The sequence below is a fragment of the Salvia splendens genome, chromosome 2 (assembly GCF_004379255.2).
Source record: "Salvia splendens isolate huo1 chromosome 2, SspV2, whole genome shotgun sequence".
Classification (NCBI taxonomy): Eukaryota; Viridiplantae; Streptophyta; class Magnoliopsida; order Lamiales; family Lamiaceae; genus Salvia; species Salvia splendens.
In genome coordinates, this window is record NC_056033.1 from 6320440 (window position 1) to 6340748 (window position 20309).

Below are 20309 nucleotides of genomic sequence, written 5' to 3' on the forward strand. Positions count from 1 at the left end.
GATGCATTTTTAGCCACTCATTTACAATTTTTGTGCGATGTCAACTACAAAGACATTATGTCAACTAGGGGGCATAATTGTCATTTTCGTGCGATGTCAACTACAGAGATATTATGTCAATTACGATGTCAACAACAAACGTTATTTATGTCAACTATTATGTCAATAACAACATTTTACAAATAATTAATGTCAACAACAACATTTTATAAATAATTAATGTCAACAACAAATATTTTCATATCAACGACCTATATTATTTATGTCAACAACCACGTTTTACGTATAATCTATGTAGATATATGTAGTTGACATTATATGGATGTAGCATGTATTATATATGTAATTGACATGGATTGTACACATAGGTGACATTTTATGTGTATAGTTGACATGAATTGTATTTGTAGTTGACATGAATTGTATATGTAGTTGACATGGATTGTACACATAGTTGACATTATATGTGTGTAGTTGACATGAATTGTATATGTAGTTGACATAGATTGTATATGTAGTTGACATTATATGTGCGTAGTTGACATTAAAAAGGGAGATAGATAAATCTTGAACCTAACTCTTCGCAACTAATTCCTAACTGGGGAATAGCACCAAATACCTAGAGTGCATTATGATTAAGCTTGATTCCCCAATCCAGCTCACATCCAACACAATTGATAATCCAAACTCTAAAACTTCCAATTCCATAAACGAATAAATAATTAAGTTTGCAAAAAGTTCAAATCCTATAACAAAAGCAAATTTTGGAAAATCAATCTCTCAAATAATTACAAAGAACGAAGATGGATGATAAATGAGAGCAATTAGGAATTTAAGTGGATTTGGGGGATAGGTTGCAATTGGTGTCGGGGCACAGCGGTGGAGAGAGAAATTGACGGAGGAAATGGGAAAGTGAGAAAAGTTAGGGTGGCTATGAGTAATCAGTAATCAACGGCGTCGGGGCGGCGCCGGCAAGTGGCTGACGGCACCGGCGGATTTGACGGCGAATGGGAGGGGAAAAGTTGGTGCTCTTTGTTTTTAATTGGGTTTGTTTTCAACTAAAATTACCCTTCTACCCTTTTATAATTAATTAATCTAAAAATATTTTTTATGTGGCAATTTGGAACCATTCATTTAATAAAAAATAGTGACTGATAATGCATCACAATTTTCAATTAAATTAAAAAATCTCAATTGATCACAACCCGGGCAAAACAAAAAGATATAAAAAAAGGGGGGGGGGGGGGGGGGGGGGGGGGGATTTACAAAAACCAGGTTTAATGTGGTTGATGGTGTTGATTTTGGCGAATTGGTAATGATTGGTGTTTATTTTAGTTGCTTGGTGTTTGGGTGTGGCCGATTGATATTTATCTTGTTTTTAATCCTTTCAATCAAAATATTAATTTAGTTTTTTTTAGCACTTATCTCTTGGGTCTTATTAGTTTAATTTATCTACTCAGTGCAATTATTTGGTAGCTGAGCTGAACTGATTGATGAAAGTAATAACTAGCCCAAAATTTGAACACAATATAGCACAGGCCCAGTATGCATCCGCAATTGTAAATCTTTAGGCCATCCACAACGCTATTCCTATACCGTTCCTAAACCGTTCCTTAAACTACTATTTGCAGACCCCACTGTACTTTTTTACTCCATTCCTTAACTAAGGAACGGAACCTGCAACCCTCCGTTCCTTAACCGTTCCTTAAATTACTATTCATTCAATTTCATTTTTTATTTTTATTTCCAACTCAATTCAATTAAAACAAACACACTTTAATAAAAAAAACACACTTTATTAAAAAACACATAACATTAAAACAAAGTTACAACTTAAACTTAAAAAAATAAAAAACACACAATTAAAATCCTAAAAAAATAAAAGTACACAATTTTAATAATTTAATCCGCCAAAGTTTGCCCAAATGTGCTCAATTAGATCCTGTTGGAGTTGGGTGTGTGCGCTAGAGTCGCGTGTCCTTGCACGAATAGATAACCGTTCTTGTATAGACGGATGCGCTCCACTTCGAGGCGGACTACTTGCGGTTGAGACGGATGTGTTTGTAAGTGAAATGAGTATGAAATAGGAGTATTTATAGAGTAAATAAATTTAAAAAAAATAAATAAATAAATAAATAACGGCAAAAAAACGGTAAAAATACCGTTGCAAAAAAAAATTTATTAAATTCGAATTTTTTTAAAAAAAAATCAAATTATTGCGTCACCGTGACGACGCCCACTCGCGGGGCAACGAGTGGGCGTCACGCGTCAAATGGGAGGCCGCCACGTCGCCTCGGCGCGTGGCGGAACGTGTCGTGCCGCGTCTTGCGGGAACGGCACCCGGCACGGCACCGGCACGGAATGGCGACGACACGGGCGGCTGCAACGCGTGCCGCCGCCGTTCCGTTCCTCCGGAACAAAATAAGGCACCGCAACGGCACACGTTGCGGGTGCTCTTATCGTTTTTAGAATTTTGTATGATATGATTCAATAATTAACTCAACTTTATACTTCATCCGTCCAAAAAAAAATAGAACACATTTGCCATTTTTAGTTGTCCACAAAAAATAACACATTTAAAAAGGGAAAGTTTTCAACAACATCTCTCTTACTTTTTTCCCTTCTCTCTTACTAATAATATGGATTATGGACCCCACATTCCACTAACACTACTTCTCTCTTACGGAGTATTTTTTTCCCTTTTCTCTTACTTTACCAATTCCACATTAAAACATGTGTCATTCACGATATGTCATATTTTTCGTGGACAAATGGTGTATTGTTTAAGGTGTATATTTTCTATTCAGTTTAGGAAGTATTCATAAAATTCTAATTTTCAAGATAAACCAAAACAATATTTCTACAATCCTATAGTACATTTCATTTTTATTTTTATACTACTCATTTCGTCTCATAAAAATAAGGACACTCTCTTTTTTCATCCGTCCCATAAAAATATCTCATTTCTATTTATGAAAAGTTATCCCAAACTCATTACTTATGTACATCAATTTATTTACAACGTATACCACTAGAGTCCACCATTAAACACTAATAATAATGTGGGTCTCATTATCCACTAACACTATTTTAATTATCATTTTCTTCATCTCTCTTATTTGACCAATTATACATGAATTTTCATGTTATTTCAAATGTACTTTTTTTTTTTTTTGGACGGAGTGAGTAAAAGTAGTCACTTTTTTGGGTATATATATTTTACTAATTAAATATTATATGTTGGATATTAATATTTATAGTATTATTTTGACAAAAATCTAGTACATCATTTTGTACAAAAAGAATTTGAATTTTCCATGTCGCTAAGAAGTTATGCATACGAGTCAATAATTTTGTTTTCTTTAATTAAAGTCAAATTATGGTGGATTGGAGATAGGAAATGGTTAAGTCTCTGAATTCTAGAACCTCACTTAGATATAGGTAGCCGCACCGTTTAATGATGAAATGATGGCGAAACTATAGGTATGTAGCAAAAGATTAAGTTCAAATCTCACCAACACTTTTAAGCATAAATTATTGTCACACACATACTACACATCTCTTTTGTGTAAATTACAAGAAAATAATTATTGATTATGGGTGGTTTACATCATTAATCTACCATAATAAGAACAACAAACAACTTTGAGACTGAGTGGGTCGATATTGTTTATGTCACATCTAGAGGTGCCCACGGTTCGTAAACCGGCGGTTTCGGTTTCGAGAAAGGCAGAACCGGAACCGAACCGTGAGGCTATTTCACGGTTCCGGTTCCGGTTCCGGTTCCGAACCGCCGGTTTTCGGACGGTTCTCACGGTTTTGGCGGGTTTTTTTTTCTTTTTCTATGTAATTTGAAATTTGGACTTATACAATAAATTGGAACAAGACAATGGATGATTTAAATTGAAATTAGACGAATAAGGTGAAAATCATATCAATTTTATTGAATTTGAGTTGTAACGGACAACGATACATTACAATTTACAATACATATACAAGTATACAACAATGTGATATAATTTACAAGTGTCGTCGGAACATAAATAAAAAAACATGAAATGGGGAGGAAAAGGAAAAAAATTGAAAAGGGCTTGAGCTCAACTTAAACTTTTGAAGTTAAACTTTTCAAATTTAAGTTGAGTTGTCTACGTATCCACAATTTTATTGAGGAATCAAAGCCCACGTAGTTCTCTTACCTTGCTTACCTTTTTGGTCGGTCGTGCTCGCCATTCACCGCCCCCTCCCCTGTCATTGATATTGTTGAGCGCCCTCGCTTCCGACCTCATCATCGGTGGAAAAGTCTTCACCATCACTCTCTACACGGAAGTCGAAATCCGGCTCTTGTGCCCTCATGTCCGTCTTTGGCCAATCATCAAGTAACATAGTGGCTTCCATGTTTTTGGCGGAGAGATTGCACCTTTTGTCGTCTAGGACACAACCGCCGACACTAAAAGCTTGCTCAACGGCGACGGTGGAAGCGGGAACGGTGAAAATCTCCTTAGCCATTATCGAGAGTATCGGAAACTCTCGATAGCCGATCAGTTCCCAAGAATAGATACGTAAGGTTGCTTTTACGTTTTACCAGTGTTGTCTTGTCTCATAAATCCAAATCAAATAGTCAAATCCAAACCGCCGGTTCCGGTTATAACCGCATGTTAAATTGATTTTTTTTTATCAGCGGTCATTTTAAAAAGGTACATTACCGATTCCCCTCTCATCTCACTCACCATAAATACAATCGTTTAATTACTTAAATTCAACCGATTCTGAACTACACTCACCTTCTTCACTTTTTCAAACCACCATTCCCTTCACAATCCTTCTTTTATTTGCTCAATCTTAGCTATGTCCAGTGTAGGAAGTGAGAAGAGAAAATGCAAGAGGATGCGGGCGGCGCCACCACCCAAAGGCGACACTCAATTCGAAAAGCTAGTAGATCCGATCGCCGGAGATCTAAAAAATGGGGGGGGGGGGGGAAATGGATCAATTTGAATTCAAAGTCAGAATGTAAAAAAAATTTGAAAATCGACCGAAACCGGCGGTTTTGGGGTAAAACCGGTGGAGCCGTCGGTTTTTGCCGGTTCTGGTAAAAAAACCGCCTGAAAAAGCTGCAAACGACTGATGCTTCAGATACCTTGCCGGAACCGTTAAACCGTCCGGAACCGGCGGTTCGGTGACGGTTTCGGTTTGTAAAATCTTGAACCGGAACCGGCCCGCGGTTCTTAATACGACGGTTCCGGTTCGTAAAAATTGTCCTCCGGTTCGGCGGTTAACCGCCGGAATCGGAAACTGTGGGCACCTCTAGTCACATCTATCCCTAATTTGATACACATATTTATGATTTATCACTTATAATATTTTCTTGATTGAATAAGCCCTATTTAAGTGAAGCTAATTGTGTTTATTTCGTGAAATATCATTAAATTCGTGGGGTTTAAATAAGAGAAATTTCGGAATATGGGTTTAAATTCGCTGACCTTTCGAGATAAGGGATTCAATTCGCTTACCTTTCGAAATATGGGTCCGAGACATGCGAATTTTTCGGAATAAGGGCTTTACACCTTTTTATATTTATTCTCTTCATTTTTCTTATTATTTCCCTTCCAATAATTATAGATTTACTAAACTATCCTTTAACCATCTCTCAAAAATTTCATTTTACCTCCCTCCAAGCAATTTGCGGTCCACTCTTAAAAGTCAATCTTCTCTCTCAAATTATGCGGTTTTGTATTTGAAGTCTTTTTTTCATTTTCTAATTTTTATGTATTTGATCTGTTCGTGTAATTTTATTAGTTCTTGTAATTGATCTGTTTGTGTAATTCTAATAAAACAGAAGCAGCAAAACCAATTAGGAAGAATGATATGCAATTTTCCAATGAGAAGTAGGAGAAATTCAGAGGTTTAATATCAAATTTGAAGCGCATGATTAATAGAATTAATAGGATATAATTAGTTCATTTTTTCTGCAATTCTTAACTTTTATATATATTGTAATGGACATTTTAAGAATCATTCATTCCTTATTTTTTTATCAGCGGAGGCGGAGCGAACGTGAGAATTTGAGAGAAGATTGACTTTAAAGAGTGGAGCGCAAATCGTTTGGAGGGAGGTAAAATGAAATTTTTGAGAGATGGTTAGAGGATAGTTTAGTAAATCTATAATTATTGGAAGGGAAATAATAAGAAAAATGAAGAGAATAAATATAAAAAGGTGTAAAACCCTTATTCCGAAAAATTCGCATGTCTCGGACCCATATTTCGAAAGGTAAGCGAATTGAATCCCTTATCTCGAAAGGTCAGCAAATTTAAACTCATATTCCGAAATTTCTCTTTAAGAAAAAGCCATCTTAGAAGGGCTTGAAAATTTTCAATAATCTTTTGTCATCGTGTTGTCATTATTACATGTGATAGTTCACAAATATACTATACATATTCTACCTTATAATGTCTAGGTAATTACATAAAAAAAACCTAGCCGACAATTTTAGTAAATTATTTTCCCATGATGAAAAAGTCGTCCATCATTATGCAATATTGAAGTAGATATAGATTTTGTGATTGCGAAAGAAGAAAGGGACTGAAGTGTAAATAAAGGAAGGAGCATATGTGACAAATTTGCCCCTGGCTAGTATTTAGTCAGATGAGGGTAAAAATTTAGTGATTGGGACATGTAGAGTATCCAAACAATTATTATTATAAAAAAATTCTCTCTATTTTTATCAAAAAAATATTTCTCTAATTATGAATGCTTGTACACATTATGTAATATAACGTGTATGAACTTACTAAATTTGTACTTAGCTTAATGGGACCTATGCCTATGTGGCCACCTAACCATGCAACACTTACTCTCTTTTTTCTCATGTATCATGGTACCATATATCTCAATTTAATCCAATTAAAATTTCTTTAAATAATATAGATGTATCGACAATTAATTAAAGATATAGTATCCTTATGGGGTATGAGCGTTTACATTTCAATTCACGGTGACGGCACGTTAGTGATCAAAATGAGAATTGTCACATCTTATAACTATACAAACAATAAAATCCCAAACTAAATATAAGGTGGTAAAAATCTTATAAATACCATATTCATCTCTTTTAGGAGAAAATATTCCATGGTCTTGACACACCAAGTTGACAATATGATTTGGTGTGACAAACTAATAGTTTTTTGACAAGTGTAATTAATAACCATGTGTAATATGGCAACTAAATACACCTAATATATGGAACATTTCCTTAATTTATTGGCCTTTATTTCTTTTATTGAAATTTTTGGTACACATAAATTTTATTTTCTCATTTTTTCATATTTTTTATAGTATACTATTGAAATATTGAATATAAGAATTAATTTATAAATATGCTAACAAGTGTAATTATATATAATATTGAAACTAAATGCATCTAAATTACTTTTCCAATTTTTATGCTATTATTTCTTTAATTAAATATTTTGATGCATATTAAATTTATTTTTTAGAAAAATAAAATAAAATAAAATTTATCTCCAACCTTTAATATTTTTCATTAACTTTGCATATGTTATTAAAAATTAAGATTAACTAATCAATATACTAAAAAAGTTCAAATTATCACATTTTATCACTACTTCTATAGATTTTTATAAAATAAAAAATAAAGTGTCATTTTAGTATATTAATTTATTATTATGACTACAATTTAGTTTTCTTGGAATATTAATTAAATAATATTCATCAAAAAATATGTTTTCTTCCATCTTTAACATTTTACTGTATATGTTATTGAAATTTTTGATGCATATAAATTTGTTCAGTTGCATAACAAATGTAAGTGTTCATACACTATTAATATTTTATTTTCTTGCTTAATTTTTTAAAATTATTTTTACATGTTATTAAATATATTAAAAGTTGTAAATAATTAATTAATTAATATTCTAATAAAGTTCAAATTAATTAATTTCAATTTTGAATACTCCTATAATAGTATTAAAAAAATTAAGACAAAAATAAACCTTATATGCATAAAAAATTTCAAATAAAAGAAATAAAGGCTAATAAATTGATGAAATCTTCCATATATTAGGTGTATTTAGTTTCCACAATACAAATGATTATTGATAACACTTGTCAAAACACTATTAGTTGGTCATACCAAATCACATTGCCAACTTGGTGTGTCAAGACCAAGGAATATTTTCTCCTCTTTTAGATCCATATAAATAAAAAGAAGATTCATTAAATCTATAGAATTAGTGCAAAATCATGGGAAGGGTTTAGTCAAAGCCTCATAGAAACACTACTTTTCCACTTGTCTTTCTTGTGTATAAATGATAGTACTACTAATTATATATATAATTCAAACATCAACTACAAAAACCCTCTCTTCCCCAACTAACAGAACACACACTTCTATTTCAACCCTCTCTCCAAAATCATGAGATTTTTCTTGTTGTGATGAGGAAAATGCAGCACCCAATAATTATACTAGTGTTTTGCATCTTATTTTGTTTTGATGGTGCAAATGGAGCTAGGCACACACACTTTCTCAAAGTGAGGCCCCAACGGCGTTCTTCACCGCAGACGACTACTTTCTTCGGCTTTCTTCCTAAAGGCGTACCTATACCTCCGTCCGCCCCCTCCCGAAGGCATAATAGCATCGGCTTGGATGGCGAAGGTGGCCTTCGTTGAAATTCTTCATTATCATTAATCATCTCAAAGTCTTGGAGGTACATATATATCTTCTTGATGATGGATGACGATTTTGGGAATCGAGATGAATAAGTTTTTAGGGTTTTAATCTATTTTTCTGGCCAACTTCATTTATGGCACGAAAGATTTTTTTTCCCCCTTTTTTTAGAGAAGAAAGTTTATTTATGTAGATTTATTTGGATTCATTGTTGCATGTTTTGATTATATACAAAGATACATAATATTAGCATTCATTGCTTGTAGGGCAATAAAAAAATTCTTCTACCATATTTCTTGTGGTAAAATGACAATTTTTTTTTACCTTTTTAATATAAATATATATAGTATATTTAAATATGAATGTTAAGAGCTTTTTAAGAAAAGTTGACTTCGAAAAGGCAAAACTACTAGTATACTACTATTCTGGAACCGATTTTTGAGTAGATTATAATATCAATATTTTAAAGTTTCTGTCAACCAATTTAAAACAAAAGAGTGATAATTGAGGATGACGGGCAGTTGCATGCCCCGAATCAATTATTGTTTTACACTGTGAGACTCTATAAATTATTTGAAAAATCAAATAGGGGAATGAATATGTAACTAAATATTTAATTTTAAAATGATATTATTCCGTTCAAACTAAACTGAGTCAAAAAATTTAGGTACAGAGATTAAAAAATTGTGTTGAAAAATAGGAGAGATGAATAAAACATAAAAGATAAAGAGAGAGTAATGTAGATAGTGAAATAAAGTAAGAGTGACTGAATATTTTATCTCAACTTAGTTGGGACGGAGGGAAGTATATAAGTAACATTCATAATTAAAGTCTTAGTACTCCACTTCTTTCGAAATATTGGACAGAGAATTGAACAAAGTAGAGACGACAAGCAATTTGAAGCAGCTAAGAGTATTTATTTAATTACCGAAAATGCTTCAAATCGTATTCAATAAAGTAATTAATTTATAAACTGTAATTTTTTAAAAACTTGCGAGTTTGATTAAATAATATGGTTCAAATCATTGAAGAGAGAGAATTTACTTTACTAGTACTACAATTTAACAACTCTTGTACTATGAGTTCAATATCAATAGTCTTAATGGGACTTATACTAGTGACATTTTGATCACAAGTTCACCTACTTTAATTAAGCTGCCATCCTAATATTGTTCTGTTATCAAGAAAATATTTGAAAAACAAATTTAATTACTTCAACATTGTCGATTGGATGGGTACTCCTTCCTACATTGTAGAGTATGTATCACCTAGTACTTAATTTGGTATATTCAAAATAAAGTAACATTTCAAGAATTAAAATCGAATTGGAATGTTTTTCGCTCGCCATGCTTGGCTTGAGCTTTTGGTTTTATAAAAAACAAGATGAGCCAAGAAGCATAAATTTGTAGTACTAAGCATAAATGTTGGGACTTGAATGTTAGAATAGCCCTAAAATAAAATGAAAACATTTTCTTTCCACCTCATCTCTATAAATTCAAACATTCTTACCAAATCCCTTTAACCACTTTCAAATTAGTTGTCTTTGTCTTATTTTAAGTCAACTTTCGTTGATTGAAATCTCCAAGTTTTTCCGTTTAAATTTGTTTATGCGAAGGTCAATTAAGAATTTCATAAACTACTAAAGAAACGACAATCTGACATGGAATATAATTATAATAACTTGAGAGCTTAATATGTACAGCATAAAAGCAGATGGATGGCCTTCCCTGCAGATCAAATCGACCAAAATATTTAAATAATAACAAAGAATAAAAGCGAAGGGCCAAAACTCATGATTTCTTTCACATCATGCTCATCTTCTCCCTTAACCTCTGTTTTTACCTATATTTGCGAAGAAGGTTAAAGCCCTCCCTCCGATCTTCGGGCCACCTGCCCACTGACCGATGACTTGTCTGATCCTCTCACGTTGTATTTCTCGTACACTTTTTCTCGATTCTCTGACCACCACATCTCTGCTTGGTGTTCCCCGAATCTTCTCCGGCTGTATATGCAGACAAAACCATATGAGATCTCCCAAAAGAGGGAACATCGATTATAACAAGATGAGAGGGTGGCAAATACCTGAAGCGTACGCGCTTGAGATCTCTTGTTCCATCTCGAAGGGCTACAAGTGTTATATACACACCCGGTTCGTACTGTTCAATCCATTCAGCTTCGATTTGGCTGGCATTGCCTGGGACTGCTAAGTTTCTAGATTTCGAGCCAGCTTCACTGTTAGTTGTTGATTCTTGCCCATCGAGACTTTCAGACACGCTGCTCCTGTAGGACTGAAGAACTCCCCCACCATTAGGAAGTCGAGCAACCAGACGATCATTTGTTCCATTTGAGGAGCCATGTTCAAGTCTTTGAGCATCTAAGACACTTCCACTGCTTCCAATAGGATCTCGGAGCAATTGAGATGGACCTTGCACTCCATTTTGCACACCTTGGTCTGTGTCAGGGTGAGAAGCTGAGTATAAGCTGTTGATATCGTCTGATCTTGAGTTCCTTTCACCGTTTGCACCTGAATAGTGTACACCATTTGATTCCGAACCATTTGGCAAGTAAACTAGTTTGAGACTTTCAGGGTCATAAGCCCCAGGCGGCAACCTTTCTGCCATATCTTTAAGCTGGACATAAAAAATTGCTCAAATCAACAACAAATGAATTGGCACTTATTAAAAATTTCTTTAGAATCATCAGACAGAAAAACAAAACAGAACTTGACTAATCATGTGACAAACCAGGTATCTAATGACCCACCATGTGACAAAAGGCTAACATAAGAAAGTAATCGGATATGTAATGATCCACCATGTGACGAACACGAATCAGATAAGTAATGACCCACCATGTGAAAAAATTACTCGTAGGTTACAAAAGTCAATTTATTATGAGATTAAGTTGTATTTTGACCCCTTACATAATAACAATAACTTGGATAAAGAAATTGATAAATATATGTAAAGTAAGCATAACCGTAGAAGTCAAACATAACCTGTGCTGCAAGTGATTTGATAACTTCTTTTGCAGCTTTACATTTAGCAGATTCGTCTGCAGCTAATGCCATTGCTTCCTGAGTTTTCTTGACTGATTGCTGGAGCTCCAGTTCTTGCAATTCACACCGGTTTTTAAGGCTTTCTACCTGAACAAGTTCATGATAACAAAAATTAGGACCCGGTAACTTATTTACCCAATACCTTAGAACAAAAAAAGGACACATGCTGAATTTAGTGATATACCTGCCCCCGTAACTTATGCACTTCCTGATTCAGAAGCTCATTTGTCTTCTTTAGACTATCAGTAATGCTCTTGGAGAAAGATAAACCCGATGTTGTAGGAACTGGTGTTGCAGATCTTGGGGGGCTAGGTTTCCTCGAAAAAGGTGACACAGACCTTGAACTAACACTCGAGGTTGTGAGAATTGGCTTAGGAACAGTTCGACGTACATCAACAGCAGTAGACATAACAGCATCTCGCAGCTGCGATAAAGATACTTGAGAGGAGCGGCCTAAAGAGAATGTATCAGCTTTTCTTCCTTGTTTAGCTGCTTTTGTATCCAATTGTTTGATCAAATCGAAGTTAGATGGCATGGCTGACTTGACCAATCTAAGGTCAGCCTTGTCCAGTCTATCCTTGTTTTCACCTGAAAGTCGTGGTCCAGAATTTCTCCGGTTGTTAGCTCCAGCTTCTGCCACCTTAGATAGCTTCAGAAAACATGAATCACACACACGATATGGTTTTCTGGGATTGGGAGATAATGCAGCCCGTGGTGCTTTTCTAGAACTGCAAGAATGGCAATGAACTAATCCACAGTTATAGCAATTATGTCTCTTTCTTGTGAAGCCAAAAGCTTGTCTACAAGCAGAGCACTGGGATTGTTCAGCACTGGAGACCCATTTATGAAGACATATGGCAGCTGTATAATTTGAGCCGCAAGCAATAAATTTAACATGTCTATCCTTTAAAGCTTCAACTAGAGTGGGTGCTTTCCTGTCTTCTATATCACCAAGGCCCAACCTTCCATTAGCTCCTTTGCCCCAAGTGTAAACCTCGTTTTTGGATGTCAACACAGCCACATGATATGCACCACAAGAGATTTCCTCAACAGATTCAGCTGCAAGCTTGTCTTCCACCAAGCATGGTACCTTTCCATCGGACTGAGGATTTCCAAGTTGACCATACACAGTACTTCCCATTGTGAAAACACGCCCAGATGTAGTCAGGCCAACAGTTAAACTGTGCCCACAGGCGATTTTGTGAAAATTGTAATCAATCAGTGCAGGCACACAGGTAGGTTTCAGTCTTGGTTCTTTATCACCATGTCCAAGGCGGTTTTTGTCACCATCTCCCCAAGTGAACAATTTTCCAGATGAAACACTTGCACTGGACTGGGTTACAATCACTTCAACCACGGCAGCAGTATGCCACACTCCACATGCAACAGCAATCGTCCTCAAACCTGCTAGAGATTCAACCTCTCTTGGGTACGAAACATTTTCTCTATTTCCATGGCCCAAGACACCAAAAGTTCCATCTCCAAAAGTGAAAAGCTGTCCAGTTGATGATATCAATGCAGTATGCCATGGACCACATGTCACAATTGCAATTTGAAGTCCCTCAAGAGGGCCAGCAATTCTCTTTGGTATCCAATGGCTGACATCAGTACCATGACCCAATAGCCCGGCATAATGTGTACCATCACCCCACGTGTAAAGTTCACCAGCCATTGTAACTGCACAAGTGTGAAACTCACCACATGCGACAAAATCAACACTGCAAAACGTTAATGATTCAACTAGACAAGGTTCGGTGACATCTTTCCTGACTCCATGACCAAGCCGCCCACCAGATTCTTCACCCCAGCTGAAGACTTCACCCTGCCTTGTGACCAGAGCAGCATGCCGTACCCCACATGCTATATAATGCACATCCAGCACTACGTTTGATTCCAATGGCCTGGGTAGAAGAACATCAGCTCTGGTACTAATTGAACTAGCATTCTTCTCTGGCCCAACCTTGATAACATTATCACATATAACTTCACCCCAAATATACACATCCCCTAGTGCATCACAATCATCTGGTGCAGAACCATGACTTGATGTGCTGGGGGCACTAGATACACTAACCCGAAAAGCATCTGATCCAGATCCTTTCACTTGCATATTTGTTTGATCCAAAGCTACATGTGACCTTTCTGAATAGACAAAATTATCAGGTCTATAGCTCTTAGGAGAAGCAATTATGTTTGAACTAACGGAAGCCTCAGGTGAGCTAACTTCCCGTGTAGCACTTACAGAACTGTTACTTGGACTATTTGACGTCAAATCTCTATTTTCCTGGAAACATTTAGTCAATGAATATAATTGAAACAGGTTCAGAAATGGCACCACATAATTAATCACATTTCAATTGGATGAATTTGAATATTAGCAACTATATTAAGTTGAAGATAGATGGTACGGATGAATTTGAAAATGAGCAATATATCAAGTTGGAAAGAGGATGAATTTATCTCGAAACGATAAGAAAAGTTGTTACTTGGCAAATGTAGTGTAGTAGAGAACCTAACAAACAAATGAAAGCTAGCCACCAAAAGTCATCAGTCAAGCACTTCATCAAGAAAAAGTTACTTCCGCAGTTCTTGCAATCAACTCCTCTTTGACTCATACTCCAGTCTCCACCAAGAGTGGCTTTGACAATTATCCTATATCTTCATGCAATCTTTCTTATAATACTTGTGAATCCAAGACTAAGTTCTCAGGTAATTACCAAATACCAACTTGAAACTAGGTTCAAGAAAATTTTTAGTTAAAAAGGTGTTTTTCAGGAAAAGTTTGTCACAGATGTACAACTCATTAGTTAACTGTTTCAAATGGCGAGAAAGATAATACTCCCTCCGTTCCATAGTAGTGGAGGCACTTCTTTCCGGCACGGAGATTAAGAAAGAGGTGTATAATGTATTAAATGAGAGAGGAAAAAGTAGAGAGAATAAAGTAAGAGAGAGAAAAGTAAGTGAGAAGAAATGTGTTACTTTTACTAAAAATGGAAATGACTCCACTACTATGGAACGTACCAAAATGGCAAAATGAATCTACTACTATGAAACGGAGGGAGTATAAATCAATACTGACACCAATAGCTGGATGAAGAAAGAAAGCTGGGGTTTAAACTAAGCAGATAACCACAGTGGAGGATGACAAAGTGATCATACAAGGTAGTAAAACTCACATCAAAGTAGAGGCCTCCATCACCCCAGCCATCAATTTTTGAGCGCCCAGCTAGTCCTGATGTTATTAAAGCCTTAAGTCCAGCTATCCAATTTTCTGCCTCAACTTTATCCTTGCAGATCTAGTGGAGTAATATGCAACAAAATGAGCAAACAGCCCACTTGAAAAGAATCAATGAATTTTAGCTCATCACTAACCAGGTCGAGAGATCTTTTCCCGTTGTTATATATGAGAGAAAAGGATAAGTACTCCTTTTCAGGGCACAGATATCTTTGAAAAACAACCTGGAGAACAAGTTCAAGGCAATCTCTAAAATCAAAATCTAGATAAAATATCCAACATATGGGGAAACCACAATCAGGAATAAAGGAACCAAAATGAATACAAGCAAGAAAAAGCAGATTAATGGAGTGAAACAAATTCCTTAAAATATTACAGTTCTTTGTCCAGGGATAATCCTTGAAACTGAAGCTAACTTCAAACTCCTATCACCACTACTAGAAATCCAAATTAATGTTGTTTCGTCCTGCAAAAAAGTTAACAACCATTAAAATGGAAGTAAATAGCACAATAATAATAGACTTTGTAAAAGGGAGTAATGTTGAAAAATCTGAACTATTTTAGTAACCAATATAACATCCTGTCTCTCCACTTTACAACTAATATTTGAAATATGATGAATCTGGTGGGCTTTTTAACAGAACGACTAGAATATTTCAACTTCAATGAAATTTCACAAATTGTCTATGAGAGAGAGCGTGATAGTAAGTAATGTGAGGACTCCATACTTGAGATTTCAAATTACAGTACAGGCCACCCTGAAGTCCACTAGGAGTTTTATCAACCACCGACTATATAAGCAATCTTAAATTTCAAATCACAGTTCTTTGAGGGAAACAAGTTTACTTGCTTGATACATTTGATATTAAAATTTTTAGATGGTCACATTTTTTTTTAATTAACTCCTATATGAAGGAGGAAATTTCAAATAAACTCCTATACTATAGAAAGGACGAAATTGCAACTGATGTCAAGAGGGCTCGAACTCGGCACCTCATACAATAATGTCTAAGCTCATTATTGTATCTAAGCTTAGATTATTTTTGGTTTATTATCAATTTTTTAAATTTGTGATTCCCTTTACTTGCTATTCATAATCTGATAGTAATTACTATCTCAATGTACCAGTGACTAATAGTTCTTTGATAAATAGATCATTCAGGAGTGCTCATTTTGATAAGAGTTTTTATCATATAGTATCTTGTATTTGAAACATAAATGGTTTAGCAAATTGACTGTGAACATTGTAGGCAAATGAATATTATCCTAAAATCATGATCATTTATCTAAATGTACTTGTAGGAAAGGAATCAGGCGTTTTGAGCGAAGGCAAGTATCCTGGCCCTCCACTAATGCATTTCAATAATCTCTTGAATTTTTAACATGTGTTTGAATTGCCTCATGACAGAAGTATATGAAGTTAAGACACTTTTACAAGTGGTACTTGTTATTAAGAAATTCAATCAACATGAGCAAGATAAACATAAATAACCAGAAGTATACTACAATTGTAGCGCGTGATGATTGCATACCACTTTGCTTTAGTACCTAAGGGGAAAATAAGTTATTGCACAGCTTCAACGCTCAAACATACAAGTATCCCATGAACCCAAGAGGCGAGATCATATATATCTACAACCAATTTCCTTCTAACGTGTGTAATGACATTTAGGTCACCTTTACCAAGATTACCCTTTTGCCATCTATTTGAGTGAATTTTTTAATAGTAATAGTTGTGGTATATGGTTCCTATTCCTATATCAGTTATTCAAAGTTATTGTACTTCCTATCAACAGATAAGATTGCCTCCAGAATCTTCTTCTTTACGTGTCTCTACCAAACTTTCTCTTGAGTTCAGGAGTTTAGGTGTGTATTCCATCAAGATGAACAAGATAGGTCCACACTACATTCAAAGCATGGAGCAACAGGCAGTCCTGATTTTTCAGAAGTGTAGGCTTATATGTAAAGCTAGATCCAAAGGTGTAGACATATCAACAAATTATGCTATTATCCGAATTATACCCAGTTTACTCAATGTATTTTTGTAATGTTCCAGAAAATTGCTATTTGGGAAATGAAGCTTGCGAGTTATACTACAAAGAATGGCGAACAGATCACCTATATACAATATCCCAGAAAGGAATAAGATAGCAGCAAACCTCGAACAACAATTCAAAGCAAAAAATGCAAACATGACCGGGAAATGCAGATCTTTAAAAATATGTACTTGAATAAGAACTTTTCCAAAATAATTAACTGCATCTATATGTAATACCAAATACTATGGATTACATACCTAAACATATCAGTCCTGAATATCAGAATTGCAAACTCATAAAAAGAAGGTTGAAAGGCAAGACATATGTAAGCTTAGAACAATGTAAGTCCTTTGCACTCAATGCAATATTAAAGCATAAGCAACGGCAAGAAAAGTAAGAATCAAGCACCACTTGTCCTCTTTTATAGCATTAATGATGCCTAGATATAATAATCAATTCACAAAGAAACTCAACAAATCCATAAAAAGAAAACAAAAGATTTGCAACTGCAGAATGATAATGGCAAAGCATAGCTTGTAAGATCATATAAGGTAGTAAAAAGTAGCATAAGGCTTTTTAAGGCATGTTAGTCTTACGCTGGATAATCTAAACGGATAGCATTTCGGCTTTCCCTTACGGCCATATTTAAGTAGTTGAGCTCCCTTCTTTAGAGCCACCAACGCCTACACAAAGTGAAAATGAATTGTCAAAAGATATATTGGCATCTAAACAAACGTGTTATAGAACTTGACTATACAAATTTCAGAACACTCCTAAATCAAAAATTAACCACGCAAATTCAGTGTGAATTGAGAAGCGTGGATGTTAAGAAATGGGGGGTGATTTGTCGAGGAGGAAATACTGTGACAATCCTACAAAATATTTCCCTTTACTCTCCAACCACTACGTTTAGCACTTCCAGGTTTAGATCCAACCATTAATCACATTGTTCTCCAACACATCAAAAGTTAGGGAGGAGAGAGTGACAGTGCAAATACTCAAGTTATGCTCGATTAGCCACATGGTAAATGGTTTGTCAGATTTTCATGATGTGAGAACGACCAGACATTCAGAAAGAACAAAAAAGAGTACAAGAAGTGACACCTCAAACACAAGAATACAGATAAGACTCGAAATCTCTACTGGAATATGACAACCACTGCAAATAAAAACAAGATTAAATGCTCTGAATTAAGCCTATCCGTGTATGTTGTCAAGAGACGTCAATTGTGAAGAAAAGCCCTGCTCAGAACTGCACTATCGCATACAGAAATATCAAGATTACAACTTTGGAGCCACGTGTTTTAAATTATCAACGAATGCTAAAGACGGGATATGCAAAAGAATAGAACAAACTCAATTGGTAAATGAAATACACACACACATATATATGTATATATGCACGTAAATTATCAATCACCTGGCAAACAAACAGAATTCTCCTAAAACGCATTAACAAAGCAATCAACTTTGATCGCCAAAATATGAAGTAAAACATGAATTGCCCTAAGAATCACACCTCCTTGACAAAAGCACAATAAAAACAGAGCTAGGTAGACAAATCAAAGAGTAAGTATACCTGCTCGATGTCACGGTCGGAATTACTGTAGCTAACAAGATCTGCCATTCCATGTGAAGCACTCACCTCCACACCAGCACCACCGCCACCACCATCCCACTCCACTCATTATCATGCCACCACTCCGCCACCTCTTCCTCCTCCGCGCACTACCATCCACACCGCCAACTAACTTCCCTACCTCCCCCTCCGAATTAATGAAAGCAAAGCCTCAACGATCCAACAATAAAACCCTCGCCTTCTCTCTCCTGCAGATCTGGATAACTTTTCCCCCAAAAACAGCGCTCCTCAGTTTCTCCGCTCTCCTCTCTGTCGAAGCTCTGAAGTCAAAATAAGTCTTACCTCCTCCCGACGGAGTCCGATTGACTAAGTCCGGCGATACGGAAACTACGTCCACCGGCGGAATTACGGCGGCAAAGATGACGTGTGAAGAGGAAAAAACTATAAAGGGAAATGAGAAATGAATGCGCGTAGGGAGAGAAAGAAATGGCGGAAAGAGAGAGAGAGGTGATGAGTCAAAGATGAGGAAAAAGCAGAGGGAGAAACGCAGCAATTCCAAAACTTTGCCTGAGAATCGAGGAATTTCAGCTGTGATCATATGTGGGAAGATGTACCACTGCTTCCCTGCATCTCTTTAACCCCCTTTTTCAAACTTTTACTTTCAATTAATAATAAATTTAGGAATTTTAATGAAATTTTCGGAAATAGTGATCCGATTTTACTCTAAATTTTTTAATTCGTGAGTAATAAAAGTTAATAGTAAATGGATGATTTTATTGTAGTATTTACGGCGCTTTCTAAAAATATCCAATTCTTTGGATAATCATTTAGTATCAATTGTTTCTTTTTTAAGAAGAAATTGTCCTACAAAAAAAATTAATAATCAGGGTATATTTCTAGCACCTGAAAATACACGTTTCGATCTCTAGACATTTTATTTGAAACTACACTTCACACGCGATTGCCATATAGACACGGGACGTGTATTTTCAACTGTCACAATGATATTCTAATCACCAAATTTTATTATAGAAAAGTTTATTCTAAGACATGAATAGTAGTAATTGCTTAGCTTTTTCAATAAATGCCACAAATAATAGGATAAAATTGATCATCTTACAAAAATTAAAATTATACTATGACCTTATTCTTCTTAAAATAGGTTGTTTACTATGGGTTGATGATGTACTATTAGGTTTTTTCCTAAGAATGTATGTCCAACTCCAATGTTAGTTGAATGTGAATCATTCACTACATTAGATTATATTTCCAAATTGAAAATTATTGCCTTACTTATGTGTCAAAATATAAAAAATTTCCTTTATTTGACTAGAGTCCGGGATTTGATTTTTAACTGTCAAGTGCTTTCTCTTACGATAATAAACATTTAATTAGTACGCCATTCACAATTTGAAATAAGAAACACCAAATGTCAAAATTTATCTCAATCAAATAATCATTTTAATTTATGTACTCTAAGAGCGTCCACTATGGTTAGGCGCGGCGGTAGCCGCGCGGCGCGGCGGTGGGGCGGCGGATTATAGTGGAGAAGGAGGATAGCCGCGGGCTGGACGCGGCGAGGGGTGGGAGACGCGGCGGACGCGCGATCGCCGTGTGCGGGGCGATGTCGCGCCGAGGGGTGTATAGCCGCGCCTATAGGCGCGGCGGCTATAGTGCATCGAACCGCCGCGGCGATTTCGCCGGCAACGAGAAATTGA

General features: G+C 35.6%; 1 protein-coding gene across 2 annotated transcripts; it reads right to left on the minus strand.

Annotated features, from left to right (window-relative positions):
- Positions 1 to 10336: 10336 nt before the first annotated feature.
- LOC121785719 (PH, RCC1 and FYVE domains-containing protein 1-like) lies at positions 10337 to 19206 on the minus strand. Of its 2 annotated transcripts, XM_042184138.1 has the most exons (9): positions 18592 to 19206; positions 17609 to 17695; positions 15350 to 15439; positions 15111 to 15197; positions 14915 to 15034; positions 11923 to 14022; positions 11679 to 11825; positions 10763 to 11310; positions 10337 to 10682 (listed from the first exon to the last, which is right to left on the minus strand). In XM_042184138.1, exons 1-9 carry the CDS (start codon positions 18637 to 18639, stop codon positions 10541 to 10543), a joined length of 3369 nt encoding a protein of 1122 aa, XP_042040072.1. In that variant the 5' UTR covers positions 18640 to 19206; the 3' UTR covers positions 10337 to 10540. The 2 variants fall into 2 exon arrangements, with proteins under 2 accessions (XP_042040072.1, XP_042040080.1); XM_042184146.1 differs by lacking the exons at positions 15111 to 15197; positions 15350 to 15439; positions 17609 to 17695; positions 18592 to 19206 and having other exon boundaries at positions 11923 to 13880; positions 13981 to 14022; positions 14915 to 15011.
- Positions 19207 to 20309: the final 1103 nt, after the last annotated feature.